General features: G+C 35.4%; 1 protein-coding gene across 1 annotated transcript; it reads right to left on the reverse strand.

The window, feature by feature from the left end:
- Positions 1–53: 53 nt before the first annotated feature.
- On the reverse strand, positions 54–16,347 carry traf3 (TNF receptor-associated factor 3). The gene is made up of 11 exons (XM_026286324.1): positions 15,970–16,347; positions 8,648–8,904; positions 4,890–4,941; positions 4,633–4,737; positions 4,228–4,392; positions 3,698–3,778; positions 3,490–3,564; positions 3,316–3,408; positions 3,031–3,171; positions 1,700–1,874; positions 54–1,612 (listed from the first exon to the last, which is right to left on the reverse strand). The coding sequence occupies exons 2-11, from the start codon at positions 8,899–8,901 to the stop codon at positions 1,041–1,043; spliced, it is 1,713 nt and encodes a 570-aa protein (XP_026142109.1). The 5' UTR covers positions 8,902–8,904; positions 15,970–16,347; the 3' UTR covers positions 54–1,040.
- Between the last annotated feature and the right edge of the window lie 1,061 nt (positions 16,348–17,408).

A 17,408-nucleotide genomic window follows, 5' to 3' on the forward strand; every position in this document is an offset into this window, starting at 1 on the left:
AAATAAATTAAAGTACTTCAACTTGACACATCCATTAAAAACAGAATCCAGAATATTTTCCAACAATTTTATATTGATATATTTATACAGATATTACACATTCAAACAATACTTGTGCAAAAACCATCCCTACCATGAAAAATGATCTGGATTATTGTATGTGTCTCTGGCAGCATGGTTGGACGCATTCATTTTAAAAAATAAAGATACAAAACACAAAAGGACAATAGATTCTGATGCATAGCATCTATTAATTAGAACATTACAAAAAATAATGTGTCAAAGTGGTAAACGCAGAAAAGGTTAAGTCATGTAAGAATAGGTTTTACATGCATAAAAACTGAGGTTTTGCTTTTTGACAATGGAACCCTTGCAGGGTCACTGTTTAGTGCCGATGTAGTCCTTCATGAATGCTCCACAGTCAGGTCCTTTATATCTACTATACAGAAACACGTCCACCCCTGCCCACACAAACAAGACTTTCTAATCCCAAAACTCCCGTCCACATCCACTGTCCATCAACAAACCACTACAACACAACAGATGTCAGTTCCATATTTGCATATTGTACAAAACCACCAATACAAAGCTTGTCAGGATTACCAAAGAGGAAGGGTTACCTTCCAGACTTAACGACCAATATAAGAGATGACCTTTAGCCTCAAACGCATTCATACTCATTGAAGGCTAACACGAAGATGAGTGTAAACAGCTTGATTTTGCTCTGGGCTTGATGTTAGTCAACCAATGCATCATCTAGGCCTCGACATTAACATTCTTTGGGTTGATTAGAGTTGACGTATTACTCTTGACTGCATGTTAGATGTGGCTGACATGGGAGATTCAACTACTCAAACCTCCTCCAAAAGGCAGTAACTATCTAGGCCAGCAAGGCACTGTTGTTTCCCGAAGAGCGCACCATCTCTCGAGCACAAGCTGACGGCTCGGACTGTTAGAAATCCAAACTCAGCCCTGCTCTTCGAGGTCTTGGCTGGGAGGGCTGCGTGACTTGATATTATCGAGACCCAGCGGAGTTGATTTCAAGGGTCCGGGAGGTCGGAGGTGTCTACAGTCACCTTAATGAAGATGGTGTCGTCTTTGATGTAGGTTCCGTTCTCCAGGATAGTTTGAGCCACAAAGAGTGGACAGCCCGAGGCGATGTTCATTTCAGCAGTGGGCCGGCGAAAGCTACTGCTATTTGGGTCCGGTTTAAAGGCATCGCCTAAGTGTTTCCTTGCCGGCCCCTGGTCCATTAGCATTAATGTTACTTTCTGTTTGAACGGCCACGGCAGCAAGGCATCGTATTCCCCACGCATGACCACGAAGAACAGCGAGAGATGGGTGCCTTTACCCATTCCGTCTCCATTCAGATAGACGCGGGCACACATCTTGTAGCCGAAATAGCCCGTGTAGAAGGGCTGGCTGTAGAGCGAGAGAGTTTTTGAGGCCACGGCTTCCTGTTTCCGTCTTTTGTAGTCACGGATCTTCCAAATGAGCGTACCGTTGAAGCTGGCCGTCTCTAGCACCTGCAGCTTCAGGTCCATCTCCGCCAGGCGGATGTCATGGACACTCATCAGGTCATCGTGACGGGAGAGCTGCTGCTCTAAGGAGCCTGGTGACAGTATTGAAATGCGTTTAAAACAATGTTGTGAACTTGGTATAACGGATCATTACTGAGGTGTATATGAAGTTTTCTTACCCAGCGTGTGAGATCCAGAACTGGAACCAACACGACCCGGGTCGAGAGAAGATACAATTGAACGCATGTTCTCCACGGAGCCTCTCAGAGCCTCCACCTCCTCCCTCATGGCTCGCAGCTCCCGCAGCTCCATCTCGACCTCAAGAAGTTTCTCTGAGTGAGAGCTCATCAGCATCTACAAACATAAACACACGCAAACATCTAGAGGAGTGTTTTAACCACACACTCTAATATTTCAAAGCTGAGTCCTTGGGTTTTGAAAATAAAAAATAAATTAGAAAAGGGTTTAAAATTTTGATTTTAAGTCATGAATATCATTGCAATTATTTTGAACATGAAATTTCATCAATAAAAATTTAACTAAAATGAATACATATTTAATAAATTGTATAGTACATACTTTACCACTCAAAAGCTTGGTGTCTAAAATACTGTTTTTTAAATTCTCTAATGGTCCATAAAACTCCATTAATTTGATAAAAAATACAGCAAAAACTGTAACAGTGTGAAATGTTATTATAGTTTAAAATATAAATAAATTAAATGTTGAAATATATAAACATAGAAAACGATCGTGATGGCAAAGCTGAATTTTCAGCAGCCATTACGCCAGTGTCATGTCACACGATCCTTCAGAAATAATTATGATGAAGAAACATAATTTTGTGAAAAGCGTGATCTATTTTTGTCATTTATTTTTTTACTTACAGACATGTATTTTGCATTGAGGTTTTACATATTCATTGTCATCTATCAACAGGAAAACATGTTTTTTTATTATTAATACCAATAATGGGGAAAAAATTTTTTACATTTATGAAAATTACATCACTGTATCATCATAAGAATTTGAGTAAAAGTTTGAACTGAAAAATGCACATGAATTTCAGAACTTTTAGTATTTGGTATGTCCCCGTTTTGCTGGTTATTTAAAAAATATTCTAAAGAGGATCTTCAAAAGGAAACAAGAAATCTAATAACCTTTAATACAAAGGTTAAGGGAACTATCCCTTTATTTGCCTAAAACATGGTAAATGTCACACATTAACTAATTTGAACATTGACAAATTTTCGACAGGAAATTGAGGGGTTTCTTAATGTTTCGTTCTTTTTATTGTTCAAAATCCAAAAGCTTTAATTATTACCAGGTTTAAATTAGATCTGACTTTGAGCCCACTGTACAGGGCCTGACACAAAGCAAAGGCATAAAAACGTAAAAGCATGTGTCACATTGCGCAGTACAGCAGACTTTATACAAATCAGAAGTTATTATTAGCTTCACCAAATGACGCGAAAGAAAATAAAACCACTACTTTGGTGCCGGCTCTCACCTGCATGCTGACTAGCTTCTGCTCCAGCTGCCTGTTCTTCTCTCTCATCTCCTCATACTGAGTCTCAACCTCTGCCAGACGACTGCTGAGGCTGGGCAGGACTTTATAACGCTCCATCAGCTCGCTCTTAACATCCTCTACCTACACACAGAGTGATCAGCGTACATGTTTAAGCTGACTGCATGCATGGTGGAAATATGAATAGGAAAAGGCATATTCATTCACACACCGGAAACAAGTTTCTGGTTTCTGATATGTTAAATGTAAATGTTTATAAAAGTCTACCTTGGCTTCTAGCGTGGTGTTTCTGACTGCCATCATTCTCAGGTGCTCGGACGCAAAACTGGACTCATGTTCCCTCATCGCTTGATTCAGCCCCTTTAAAATCATTCCAATTTGAATCAACATGGAAGTACTATACAAATGGATTTGAAATCAATGGCTGCTCAAGAACATCACCTTAAAGGAGCATCCGTAGCGAATAAAGGAGCAGGTCACTTGAGCCTTTGGACAGTCATGCTGATGACTGGACAGCTGTAGGAGACACATTCATCCTAATTAATCTGCTGTTATCATTCACTTACAACTGAAATACTGTTCATGTGTTTAAAAGCAAAAGACACATGTTAGTAAATCTAAAGTAATGCTCAATGCACTCCGAGCCTACCTCACTTCTTAGAATGGAAGAAAAGGAGCAGTGATTAGGGCATGCTACAGGAAACGCAGGACAGACTGTATCTTTGTGTTTCTGTGAAGAGAGAAGACGGTTAGACTGAAATGCACTAAAACATACTGCACACGGACACACTTTCATGGTTCAAGACGCTCATGGTTAAAACAAAACTGTTAGCGTGCGGAGTAATGATGACAGGATCGGCCAAGTGGAAAAACAGATAGCGTTCTTGAAGTGAAAACATACATCGATCATTCTCTAAATGACAGTCATAAACATTACGGGAGATTCCCTCAAGTTCCCTGTACAAATGTGAAACTCAAAGGTCATGGGACATTAATGGCAGAACACAGGGGAATACTTCTCATAGAGGAACCGAGATGTCCACTAATTTCAATCAAGGAAAAAAAACTCTTTATGATAACTAAAAAAAAAAAAAAGATCTCGCAAAATTCTAAAGTACTTTCCATTAGATTTCAGGTCCTTTTTATGGGAATTGGGGGGTTTTGGGTAATGCGTGTTACCTGTAACTCGGTGAGGGCCATCTTGTGATTGCAGAATTCACAGGTGATCTCTCTGTGTTTGCATTTGCGGCTCAAGTGCTCAGACATGTCTTTCCTCATCATCTTCTCCTTACACTTTCCCAAGGGGCATGGCACCTCGAAGTACGGACAAACTTCCAAGTGGTCCTGTTCAAATGAGAGAGACAAAATTTTTATTTTGTGAAACTTACTTTACCAAAGAAATCTATTCTTAATCATAACACACATGGCATGTAATCTATCAATACAACTAAATTTGTCCATTCTCACTTATAAAACGATATGCGAGTCTGTGCTCACATTTCTCTGCGCTAGAGGCAGGTTCTATTTGGAAGGAATTTACCATTTGATATGTAGACTATTGTGTTGAAGAATCATACGACTTACCATGACCTGCTGTAAACTCATTTGTTCTTTACATCCATTTTTCTCACTTCGGCAGTAGACTTTCAGAGCCATAATTTCCCTGTTGCAGCAAACATCCCGGAATATCTAACATCATAAGAAAGAAAAAATAACCTGTTTCATGGTCTGTATAACAGAGATGTGGTGTGTGCCATTACTTTCACTTGGAGCTGTGAGAGTGAGATTTAATATGTAATGGAGTGGGTGTGTCCTTGTAGGTTTTGGCTTCACTTTCTTACCTTATCTTCAAAGAGTGGTTCTAGATCAGCTGGACAAATTGGGTTGGGCTTACTGAAAAAACAAAAAAGTAGTATCCAACTGTAAGTGAAATGTATTCGTAGTTCAAATGACCGACATTTTGAAATTAAAATAATGGAATAAATAAAGTTTATTTTGGAATGCAATTTAGATCAGTGGTTCTCAACTTTTCCATTTGTTTGTGATTTACTGAATAAGGATAAACAATTTTTACTCACAATTTCTACTTAATAAAATAGTTTAAAGTTGGGCATAACTAAAAAACATTTATATTCATTCTAAAAATGCACAAAGTTTTATAATTGTATTAATTTACATGACTTTTCCAGGTCTAGAAATCGCACATAAAAAAAAAAAAAAAAGTTGATTAAGGTTTTTAAGACAAAATAAACCCTGTTTTTTTTTTTAAGAAAAAAGGGGTCTTGTTGAGGGGTGAATTAAAATAAGAGCTTATTAGAAATAGAAATATTAATTTACAGTTTTTTTAAGCTTATATTCTCTCATTTTCAGAACACAAATTAAGATGTTTTGATGAAATCTGAGAGCTTTCTGACCCTGCATAGACAGCAATGTAATTGCAATGTTCCCAGACCTAGAAAAGGTTTTTAAGTTGATATGCTGATTTTGGGGAAAAGCCAGCAAGGAGAATTATTTTTGTTCAAATTGGGAACTTCTGAAATTTGAGGTCATTAAATGTTAAAAGGAAATTTGGCAGCCGATTAGCCAAATACAAAAGAAATCACAATAACTGTTAAATAACTGTAATTACTCTCCAACTGTATCTGATGCTTTCTTGAGTTCTATAGAAAGGAAAACTATTGAAGAAAATGAGAGAGAAATTTGTGATGGTTTTTGTTGAGCAAGTGATAAAGGCGATCAATAATTTGAAAAAGAATAAATCACCAGGTACAAATGGTTTGACCGGAGAACTTTATAAGCTATTTGCTAATTATGTTTAATGAAAGTATTAATAAGAAGTGTCATCCTCCTACATTAACTCAAGGGTTAACTCACATTAATTCCCAAACTGAAAAATAATTATTTTCTCTTGAAAGCAGTTCCCAATTTGAACAAAAATATTTGTCCTTTATCCCAGAATCGTCATATCGATCTAAAGACCTCTCTTTTCACCTCATCAGACAGTAACAATTAATTGTTGAGTTTCCTGTCTGATCCATTATTGAAACTAGTTTTCTATTTTTGCACAAAGAACAGAAAAATAACGACTTTAACAACTGGTGTCTGGTGTCTATTTAAATGTAAAGAAGTGTGAATTTATGGCGGTTAAAGAATGTTCAGTGGCATCTTATTGTAACATTCCTGTCAAAACAGAAGTCAAATACCTTCATTCTTCATATTCTTATAGTAAGTAAGAATCAACAGACCATTTTGATCCTATTATTCGAAATACTCATTCAAAATAAGTTAAATCAGTGGCTTTCAAGAGATGTATCAGAGCAGAGGGTATATCCTGGCTACCTTGTAGATGTTCATAATCTTCATGTATATTATGAAATATCATAGGAGATTGAGAAGACATTTTTTAATTTTGTTTGGAAAAATAGGATACATTATATAAGACAAACTATTTTAATGAACTCATATGATAATGGCGGCCTCAACTTCCTGGACTTTACAGTCAACTGGATTAGACAATTTGTTCAATATCCAGCCTCTATTTGGAACATTAATACCTTTCATGTTTTATCCAACCTGTTTGCCATACATTTTTGTTGTTGTTTGTAACTTTGATATCAACAAAATACCACTGATGCTTTCTGCATTTCATAGACCAGCTTTTCTGGCAAGGACTATGATTTACAAACACAACTTTTCACCACACCATTACATTATTTGGAATAATAAGGACATCTTACATAAACAAAAGTCTATTTTCTTAGAAAACTGGTTTCGAAATAATGTTTTTTTTTGTTGGTAGATCTACCATTTAATTCAGGTAGTCTTCTTTTTAGGGAATTAATTAAAAAAAGTAATTTTCCATAACACCAAAGGAATTTTCATTTGTTTTGGGTGCGATTTCTTCTAAAATATGTTGTTTAAACAGCAAAAAAAAAAAAAAATATAATAATAATAATTTTCAGCACCTTCCATGCCTTTCACCAAATCACTCCCCTGTAGGTAAAATATGTTTCTGCTGTAATAATTATAATAGATCAATAAGAGCCCTTTTCCAGATTGATGTTGTTACGAAACCATATTGCATATTTTAATAAATTTGTGAGTGAGAAGCCGGAGACAGCGGTTCATTTATTTTGGCACTGCCCTTATGTGTGTTTTATCTGGCAGAATGTACTTGACTTTATTGTTGGAAAAGTTGATGGAGATTTGATTTTACAGTGGAAAGATGTTCTTTTAGCTATTATTGTAAACTCCAAAGATAAACAGACCTGCACTTATTTTGTATTGTTTTATTTTATTTTAATGGCTAAATTTCATATCCATAAATGTAGATTTTCAGGTAAAAAACAAAACAAATGTTTTATAGCATTTAAAAATGAAGTGAAATATTATATTGAATCTATATTACCCTTGAAGAAACAAAAAGCTATAAAATATTTGCAAGCATGCATCACTGTAGCTCCATTTTGGAAAATATCTGCTGGACGTGTGCAAGCAGTGTATGCTCTTCTGTGTCAGACGTGCTGCACGGATGCACTGTTTTCTTCCAAATCAAAGCGTAAATACACATAGAAAACGTATCCTTGTGTCACGGCTGATACAGAAGAGCGTACACAGTTTGCGCTCAGTGGATATTCTCCAAAATGGCACTACAGTGATGCGGAGAGACAAAGGAGACAATCATTATTTTAGTTTTCTCCGTGTACAAAAAGTATTCTCATCGCTTCATAATGTTACGGTTGAACCACTGATGGACTGTTCTGACGATGTCTTTCATACTTTTCTGGACCTTGACAGTGTAACTTACTTGGCAGTTAATGGGACAGTCATATGCCTCCCATGGTTTCCATCCAAAATATCTTAAATTGTGTTCCGTAGACGAACAAAGCTTTACAGGTTTGGAACGACATGGAGGTAAGTGATTAATGACAAAATCTTCACTTTGGGGTGAAGTCTTTTTAAGGCCTTTTATTAGGAAATAATTATTCAAGACTTTTAAAGGACCCTAGGACACCATGCAGTCATATTTAGCAACATTGTCCCACTGTACTCCTGACAATAATATTTATTTTCATCATTCAGATCACAATCAAACATTACTTTACCATATTAAAATCCAGGTGTAAATGCACCCAAGACACATTCGCATTCCAATCCATGAAACAACATTTGCAGGTGATGAGGTTTAGTTTCTAGTCACATTCCATGATGTTTTTATTTATTTTGTTATGTTCTTTCAAAATGGTAAAATAACCTTTCAATATTTTATCAGTTTTTTCATCTGACCTCTCAGTATTGATTCCAATGAACAACATGTCTATTATTTTTACTATTTCTCCGTTTAAAAGCTTTATGTTTTTCTTTTTAACCCCTACTAGCATACAGCATAAATGAAATAGACATTCAAAAAAATGTGTGCAGTTTTCCATTTTGCGCAAGTTAGTACTAAATCCAACCGAGATAAAGTACATCCAGACAGGATAAGAAATTTGTTGGAAGCTTTATGGAAATAAATATTTGATATCGCTCGGCATATGGAACTGCAGCTGCCCTATTATTACAGCATTTGTATGAAGCGCACTAATGAACCGTTGCCCACCTGAGCAGGTCTGTGATGCAGCTCTCGCAGAAGCGATGTCCACACTCCGTTTGGCGAGGGGAACAGAGCACAAGCCTGCAAGACTCGCAGCGATACTTGGCCTCGGGCGTCGTGACGAAGTGGTCCCTAAATCCGCCGTGCTGGGGTAAGAAGCCTGGCTCTGCCCTGGGCCGCTGGGCCATGGAGGGCATGGCAAGAGATGGAGGACGCTGCTGCAGGGCAATCTGCTGTTCCACATTACGCCCTGCGGACATGACCTGAAGAAAAACAGACAGGTTAGGATCTAAACTCTACACCCACAACATGAACACGAGAGAAATTGAAATGCTGAATATCTCAGTTAGACTCAATGACTTCCAAAAACACAACATCGTGAAGGAAGAAGAAGGATAGCCTACTGTCATCTTTGGCACATTCAATTCGTTCTTGTTCAGATTGAAGCTGTCAAGAATTCTGTATTGTCTGGGAAACATTATTGAAATATAAATGGAACGGGCTGTTGTCTGATTGGATCCAGACCCCCTTGGCTAACACCAATTTGTGGCCGCCTCGCTACCATTGTTTCCAAAACACAAGTGCTGTTAAGTGTTTAGCAAGAGAGCTGTTCCAACTTTATGAAGTCGGCAAAGTTTGATGGATTTAAGGCGTGACTACCTGAAGCCCCCGAAAGCTTTTGGACACTTAAGACACACTTAAAATGTCAGCAATGCATCAAACATCAAAGTGGCATCTGCAAACAAATGATGCTTGACTTTCAGTTGTCGAACTTCACTCCTGTAATTACTTTTACCAGTCCCAAGATGATTTTATTGGATGAATGAGTCAGTTCCTCTCAAGTTCACACAGGTGTCCTTCTAGAAAAACCACCGGTGTAGTTCAACACATCAGCTGTGGAAATTTATGGAAATGCTTGAAATTAGCTATGCAGACATAGCTATAAACTGCCCATGTTAAAAAGAAAAATCAAGATCAAATAATAATAAAAACAAAACAAACAAATCAATAAATGCCAGTGCACAGCATATAGGTACTCCTTCAGATGTACCATTACATTGTGGAATATAAATATATCATTCAAAAGTTTGGCATTTTATTGGCGTAACTATTTTTAATATTGATTAAAATAAGCTAATTAGTAAGCTTTGCCATCACAGGAATACACTGATAAAAGGAATAACATCACAGGAATAAAGTGTATTGAAGAAAAAAATATAATACGTAAAATGTATTTTATATATATATATATATATATATATATATATATATATATATATATATATATATATATATATATATATATAACTGTATGAAAAGACTTGCAATGAACTTGAGTGTACATGAAAATACATTTGTATTGTTTTATCATAAGGGAATAGGGATACACCAAAAATATAATACTGGCCAATATACTGTTAAGTTGATTTTAAATGTCAAGACAATAAATAGCCCAGAAATATGTTCACAATTATATATTTATTTATATTTATTATATATCAATTTTTTATTTTAATTCAGTAATATCCCTATACACCATGTGTCATTGTTCAACACTTATTTATTATTCAATAAATGAGTTCATTTTTATAAAAAGTGGATTTATCTATATCCACCCTTACAAAAGCACTATTTTCTGACACACAAAACCAATGATTATAAAACAACGTCAGCATTTTCATTTCATATCTGCATATGCAAAACATGACTGCAAAGTAAGTTATGACTGAATCATCTTGACTGCGAGTAAATGACCGAGTGCGTTGTCAGACCTATTAACCTCTTAAAAGCCGTCTGACATCACAGCGGCTTGACATCTGCCTCTCTGCCTGTTTCACATCTCAAGCCAAGGTCAGACCGACAGAAGTTAGTCATCTTCTCTTACATTTTCATATTCTAATACTTGCCACAAAGGCGCCACTTAAACAGTGTGCATACATTGCCACATCAACAACTCCTGACCGGCAGCTCTCAAACTGGGAAATCCCTTCATAACAGGCATAGCTCTCTAGCTCTAATAATATCTCCCCTATGAGCCAGCTACACAGCAACCACACAAGCGGGAAGGTCCCGGCTCCACTGCCGAACGCTGCTAGAATTCCTTTAAGCAGAGGATACCACAGTTATTCCACAAGAGTGACTGGTAGCCACCGCACATGCCTCCTCTCCAGAACAGAGACTTTCCGACACAAAAGGAAACTGAAATTATAGCTATTTATGGTACATGTTTATGAAGGTAGGTAAACCTCACAAACAAATATTTTCAAATGGGAAATTAGAGCTGTTATAGATCAGTCAAGACGGTTTGGCCTAGCATCCAGTGACAAACATCTGCTCTTCACAATAAAACTTTAGTAATGTTGTTTGGCGAGCCTTATCCGAGGTTACAAATTTGAACTAACTACTAACACCAAGTAGTAAACTTTAACAAGTTACTCATCCCAGGCAGACTACTATGGACAAAATGCTACCTCAAATTGTGAGGCTTGTTGAAAGCAGGTGTGCTACGTCTTTTACAACCAATCAGCTTGATGATTAATGCCAAGTGTATGACAAAATGGCTGAAAAATCCCACCAATTTACATTGAAAAAAAGACTCAGATGAATTTTTATTTTTTTTCAAAATTATAAAATAAATAAATAATAATAATTAGCCATTATGCAAGCGAACATACAATTTATATGCCAAATATATTTTTAAATATACTTAATAAATGTACTTAATTATATACTTAATTAATCAATTATTTAAAGTATTTATCCATCTATGTTTATATCTATATAACTTTTTTCATTTGAAATTTTATTTTTAATTTATTGTCATTTATTACTATTGCACTTTTTATTTAAATACGGGCCTATTTTTATTTGGTTTTCAGTTATTTAACTGCAATATAATATAAATATCCAGTTCTTCAATAAATGCATGATGTTTACTCATGAAGTCACTGAGTAATAATTTTAAATAATCTTTATCTCAGTGTTGACCAAAATAATTGTGATTATAATCGTTGCCATAATAGCAACCATACAGCAACATGCTAAAAAAAAACATTAAAACTTTTTTGGACAGGCACTCTTTTTTTTTTAACCGATTAATGCTTTGTTGCCCAGATATATGGTTTTTGGGAGGAAGATGACAACCGTGTTTGGACAGCCATGTGCGATGCTCACACACAGTCACACCCAATTACATTATTCACACTCTCAGCAAGAAAAGTTCAATCCCATCTGACGTATACAACACGTTACAGCCTTAGTGACGGTTGGGTGTTTCACAAACGCTCTCCATGGCCCAACATGCCTTTTGTAAAATTACCACGAAAGTAACTTGACTGATTTGAGCTCTATCTTTACTGGACATCATGACTGGGAAAAATCCAGAGTCACTCACGAAAACAAAAGTGAATATTCTCAGTTAGTTGTGTTGGAAAGTTCAGTGGATCTCGTCCCTGGTTTTGTTTCTGTTTTACTCAAGGAACAGGTATTTCCCTATCTCGTCTCGTGAGGTCAAAAATAAAACTAACTACCAGCAAGTGTGGATAAAACTGTCCCTGAAATAAATACACAAAAATATCCAACTACACAATAAAAATTAAAGAAATATTCAGAGTAGAAATAAAAATCCATGTACTGGTGGCTGACCAGAATGTGCAGTTCTCTAGGGATTTCCAGGAATATTTAAGGGGCTTTTTCATTTGCTGCCTCATCCTTCTCTGTCACTGCTGACAATACACATACACACCCACACCCACACACACACACACACAAGCACGTAAACACTCATTAAGAAAAAAAAGACGTTAGGCAGCTGCTAGTAAACTATTGTTTATGGCAGGAATTATGTAACCTTATCCAAATGTAACAGAAACTAGACAATGAATTAATTGTATAAACAAAAATTAATATACAATCAGTCATACAATACAAATTCAAAGGTTTGGAGCAAAACTCTTGGATAAATTGGGTTTTTATATGTTTCTGAAAGAAATCTCATATGCTTGTCAATGCTGCATTTATTTGATCAAAAATACAGCAAAATAGTAACATTGTGAAATATCTTTACAATTTTTAATAATTTTCCACGTCAGATTCAAAGCTGAATTTTCAGCAGTTTTCAGTGTCACATGATCCTTCAGAAATCATTCTTATATGCTGATTTGCTGCTCAAGAAAAAATGCATCCAAAATAAAAGTAATTGATAACATTATATATGCATGTGTGCTGTGTATATTTATTATGTATATAAAAATACACACACATAGTATATCTTTTGAAAATATTTACGTTCATAAATTTATGTTAATTTTCTTATATTTTATATTATATATAAACAACATTTTTATTAAATATATACATGTTTGTTATTATATTTTTATATAAGAAGTATACACAGTACACACAAATATACAATGTAAACAGAAACTTCTTTTGGATCCGATTAATCGTTTGACAGCAGTAGTATTATCGTTTTCAATTTTGGAAATAGTTGTGCTGCTTAACTTTCTTGTTGAAACCAGGATATATTTTTAGGATTCTTTAAATGAACACAAATTTCAAAAGCACATCATTTATTTGAAACTAATTTTCTGCAACAAATGCCTTTATGGTCACTTTTGATCAATTTATTGTGTCCGTGCGGAATAAAATGCAGGAATATATAAATAAATATTAAAAAAATCACTGACCTCAAACTTTTAGGGTAAGTTGAAGTTAACTTAATGGTGAAAAACTACTTTTTTTGTGATCTAGTGAAATTTGGACCTAGTCTAAGACATAAAGGATAGTTCCCCCAAAAATCACCCATTTAATCACCCTCGTTTTCCAAACCTAAATGCCTTTATTTCTTTTGTAGAAAACAAAAGGAGATGTTTAGCAGAATGTCTAAGACTGAATGACCATTTTACCATTCTCTTCCACTTTATAGAGACATTCAAGTCTTTCAAGTTTAGAATAATGTTAAGTGAATAAGGACAGGACGTTCATCTTTAAGGTGAACGGATAAGAATTTTTTACATTTAGAGAGGTATGTCCCAAAAGCAAGATGAAGGACAAAAATGTGTCTCATAGTATCGGAACATGCCATTTAAAACCAAGAACGAATGAGACAAGACTAAGCAATGTCTCCATCTCATAAAAAAACATAATACCAGAGATAGCTACAGGTGAAAAGTGTAACACGATACATTTCAGACTGTTAGTTTAGAGCTGAGGAGCGTCAAGGTAATACAGATTCTTTGAATGTATTTGCACTGCAGAAGATCTCATAACAAAAATGAAAGAGAAGTTAGAAGGGGAATATCACCTCTTTCTGGCCTGACCTTTTACTAGAGGAAGACATGTGTGACTACTATAGAGCACTTACAGGAATAAAACACCATTTCAGATATGAACATATGATGAAGATGTGATGGGTAAAAAGTAATGGGGTTGCTTTATGTGAAAATGCAAGGAAAGAAGTTGGGCTTATGTCATCTTCTCAGCCCCCTTCTGCTTTCAGAAGATCATCTGCTCCAACTTCTGTTGAAATCAGGCCCCAAATCTGTTCTCTATAGTGCATCACAACACTGAACTGTGTTATTCTGAGAGTGAAACTATGCTGGATTCAAACAGTCTCAGTTTTGATCTGCACACAGCAGCACATGTTGGAGTGTTTTAGATTTTCTAACTGCTTCTGTCTGCTGGGTATGTAAATAGAGACAGACTGAGAATCGGTATTTACACTTTACTACTTTGTCAGTCATCTTTTTATTGAATATTGAATTTACTGATATATTTAATATTCTTCTATTTGGTACAACATAACCCAATTTACATAACAGTCACCACACGTATCCACATCTTGCAGAAAAGTTCAACAGTGCCAAACTCCCCACATAATAGTTGCTTTGTTTTTAGCATTACACTTAATTACATTTAATTACAACTCACAAATCTAAAATCAAGAGCCGAAGTTTATGCACATTATTGTTCAAAGGCTTGGATTCTGTCTGATTTTCTTTGAAGAAATGTAACTTTTATTCAGAAAGGATGCATTAAACTGATCAAATGTAAAATGTAGAACGTTATTGCAAATGAATGCGGTTCCCTTGAAGGTTCTATTTAAAGAATACTTAAAAAAAAGAAAAAAAAGAATGCATCATGGTTTCCATAAATACTTCTGTTTTCAGCATTGATAAGAAATGTCTCTTGAGCACCATATCAGCACATTAGATTTCTGAAAGATCACGTGACATTTAACACTTGATTAATGCCTGCTTGAAAATTCAGCATTGCCATCAAATAAATCAATTACATCTAAAAAGTATATATACTGAAAACAGCTATTTTAAATTGTAAAAATATTGTAAATAATTTTAGCAAATAAATGCAGCCTCGGTGAGTAAAAACATTCAAAATCAACGTTAATGTATAAATATATGCGATAATTATTAGCTGAAATTATATGCGTTTAATAATATATTTCAAATTCTGTGTTTTATGTTGTGTGTTTTTTTGTATAAAACACTGCAAAAAAAAAAAAAGAAAAGAAAAAAAGGCATACATAAATATCAGTTCAAATCTACATTTAGGTTTATCATCATATTTGCTGTGAAAAATCAGTACTGGTGGATCTAGATTTAAAACTCAATTAGTACAAGAGCTAACCCTTTCTGATTAGGATATGATATGCAAGACAGAAGTACACCCATTCTCTGTCTCATTATGCATCCAACAGTGGAATACAGTATGCCATCATGGTTTTTTCCATCAGTAGCGTAACGTTACAGGCCTAAATCATGCAAGAATTTTGCAAGTTAGGTATTGCCCCCAAGGAATAAGACCACAGAAGATTAAAGAGCAGAAAAACATTAAAGATCACACTGTATGAAGGCTATACAGGCTTTAGTTTAAAGACAATGAGCTCTTTCTATACAACAAAGCCAACATATAAAACGTACATGTGAAATTTATAGACCTTTAAATGTAAAAAAAATCACGATTGTGCTCATAATAAAAGCAAAAGTGGAAAGTACACCACACACACACATGCAAAGGTGAGAGGGTCTTCTACCAATAATGGCAGCAAAATCATCTATCATGAATTTGTAAAGCAGCTGTTAGCATGTTGATAGCCTAATGTGTTTCACAACTTTAAGAATCAGAGCCCAAAAGATCCCTGTTTGTCCAGGAGACAGTAAAGAGAAGCAGGAGAAGCTCTCGGATCAAAGCAAGACACACTTTGATTACTGAAGGTGAACCCATAGACTTCGGGTTTGCCTAATCTTACCTTTCACTAACATGAGCTACACGTTATATGTGGATCTGTGAAAATGCCCTCCACTTACATGAATCAGTTGGTCAACGATGTCGTCCGATGATCCAACCGTGTTTCTCTGAAGAATTTCACCAAAAGAGCCACGGATGGTCCACTCATATGACAGACACACCGAGACAACAACGTCCAAATTTACGCGGCCACAGCTCCGTCCTCGCTTCTCAAACAGGCTACAACGGCCTTAGGATCAAATCGGGTCATTTTGACATCAGAATGTTCCAAAAACGACTCGGTTGAGGTACACGAAAAGGTAGAGAAGCCGCCACTGTGGCAGTGTGCTGTTGATATGAAGTCTAGTGACTGGAAAGCCCCCTTGGTCTGACTTCCTCAGGAAATCCCCGTCATGAAAAAAATTGTAGCTGGTTGTAAAAGGACGCCATAGAGAAAGAACAGGCTGCTGTTTCGAGTTCGGCCGCTAGGTGGAGCCCTTTCACCTCAGCTGCTCTTATCCACGTGTTTCTTTCTATTAGGTGATGAGAAGGGTCTGTACTCTGTTCACGCTTGGATGCATGCATTTTACTGCTCAAATCCACAGATATATCGATTTGAATAAATCTAATCGGATTCTGTCCAGAACAACACCTGTAAGACACTAGTGATAACATTTGATGGAACTACATTTTGTGTGTGTGTGTGTCTGAAAAGACACTATATGGATTAATATAAATTAACAAAATATGATAAACACAACTAAATTACTAAAAAAAAAAAAAAAAAAAAAAAAAACGATTTCAGATTTGTAATAAAAACTATTGGTATCTCACAATAACAGCATTGGTGTATTGTACTATTCACGTATTTATTACTATTATTAAAGTCTTCAAATTATAGGTTTTTAATTATATCAATACAATTATTACAATATTTTATTACAAGTATCAACATCAACATATTTTTTCTTTGCAACATGGCAATGATTTTCTTTTTCACATTACAGCGAGACCTCTGATAATACACCGAATTGTAGTAACAATATCATGCAATGTAAATAAATTTTAATTTCCTTCAAGAAAATCTTTTTTTCTTCATTTTGTGATAAAATACATACCAGTTTTATTTGTATTTTTTATTCATCCATTTTTGCCAATTCCTTTAATACTGAGATCCACCAATAGACTTCCAAGCTTCTCATCACAAATAAAAATGGTAGCACTTTAGATTAGGAAAGAATATTCACTATTAACTAAGTGCTTATCAGCATGCATATTAATAGCAAATTGGCTGTTTATTTATACCTATAAAGCACACATTATAGCCTAATTCTGCATGACTATTGTAAATCCCTTTAAGCTACCCAACACCTAAAAATAACTATCAATAAGCAGCAAGTAAGAGTTAATTGAGGGAAAACTCTAGTATATAACATATAAAGAGAGTACAGTAAGTAATATAGTGAAAGTGTGTTACCACTGCAATTTAATATTGAAAATTAACAGACTAAATAGAAAA

Source organism: Carassius auratus, chromosome 17 (genome assembly GCF_003368295.1).
Source record: "Carassius auratus strain Wakin chromosome 17, ASM336829v1, whole genome shotgun sequence".
Lineage (NCBI taxonomy): Eukaryota > Metazoa > Chordata > Actinopteri > Cypriniformes > Cyprinidae > Carassius > Carassius auratus.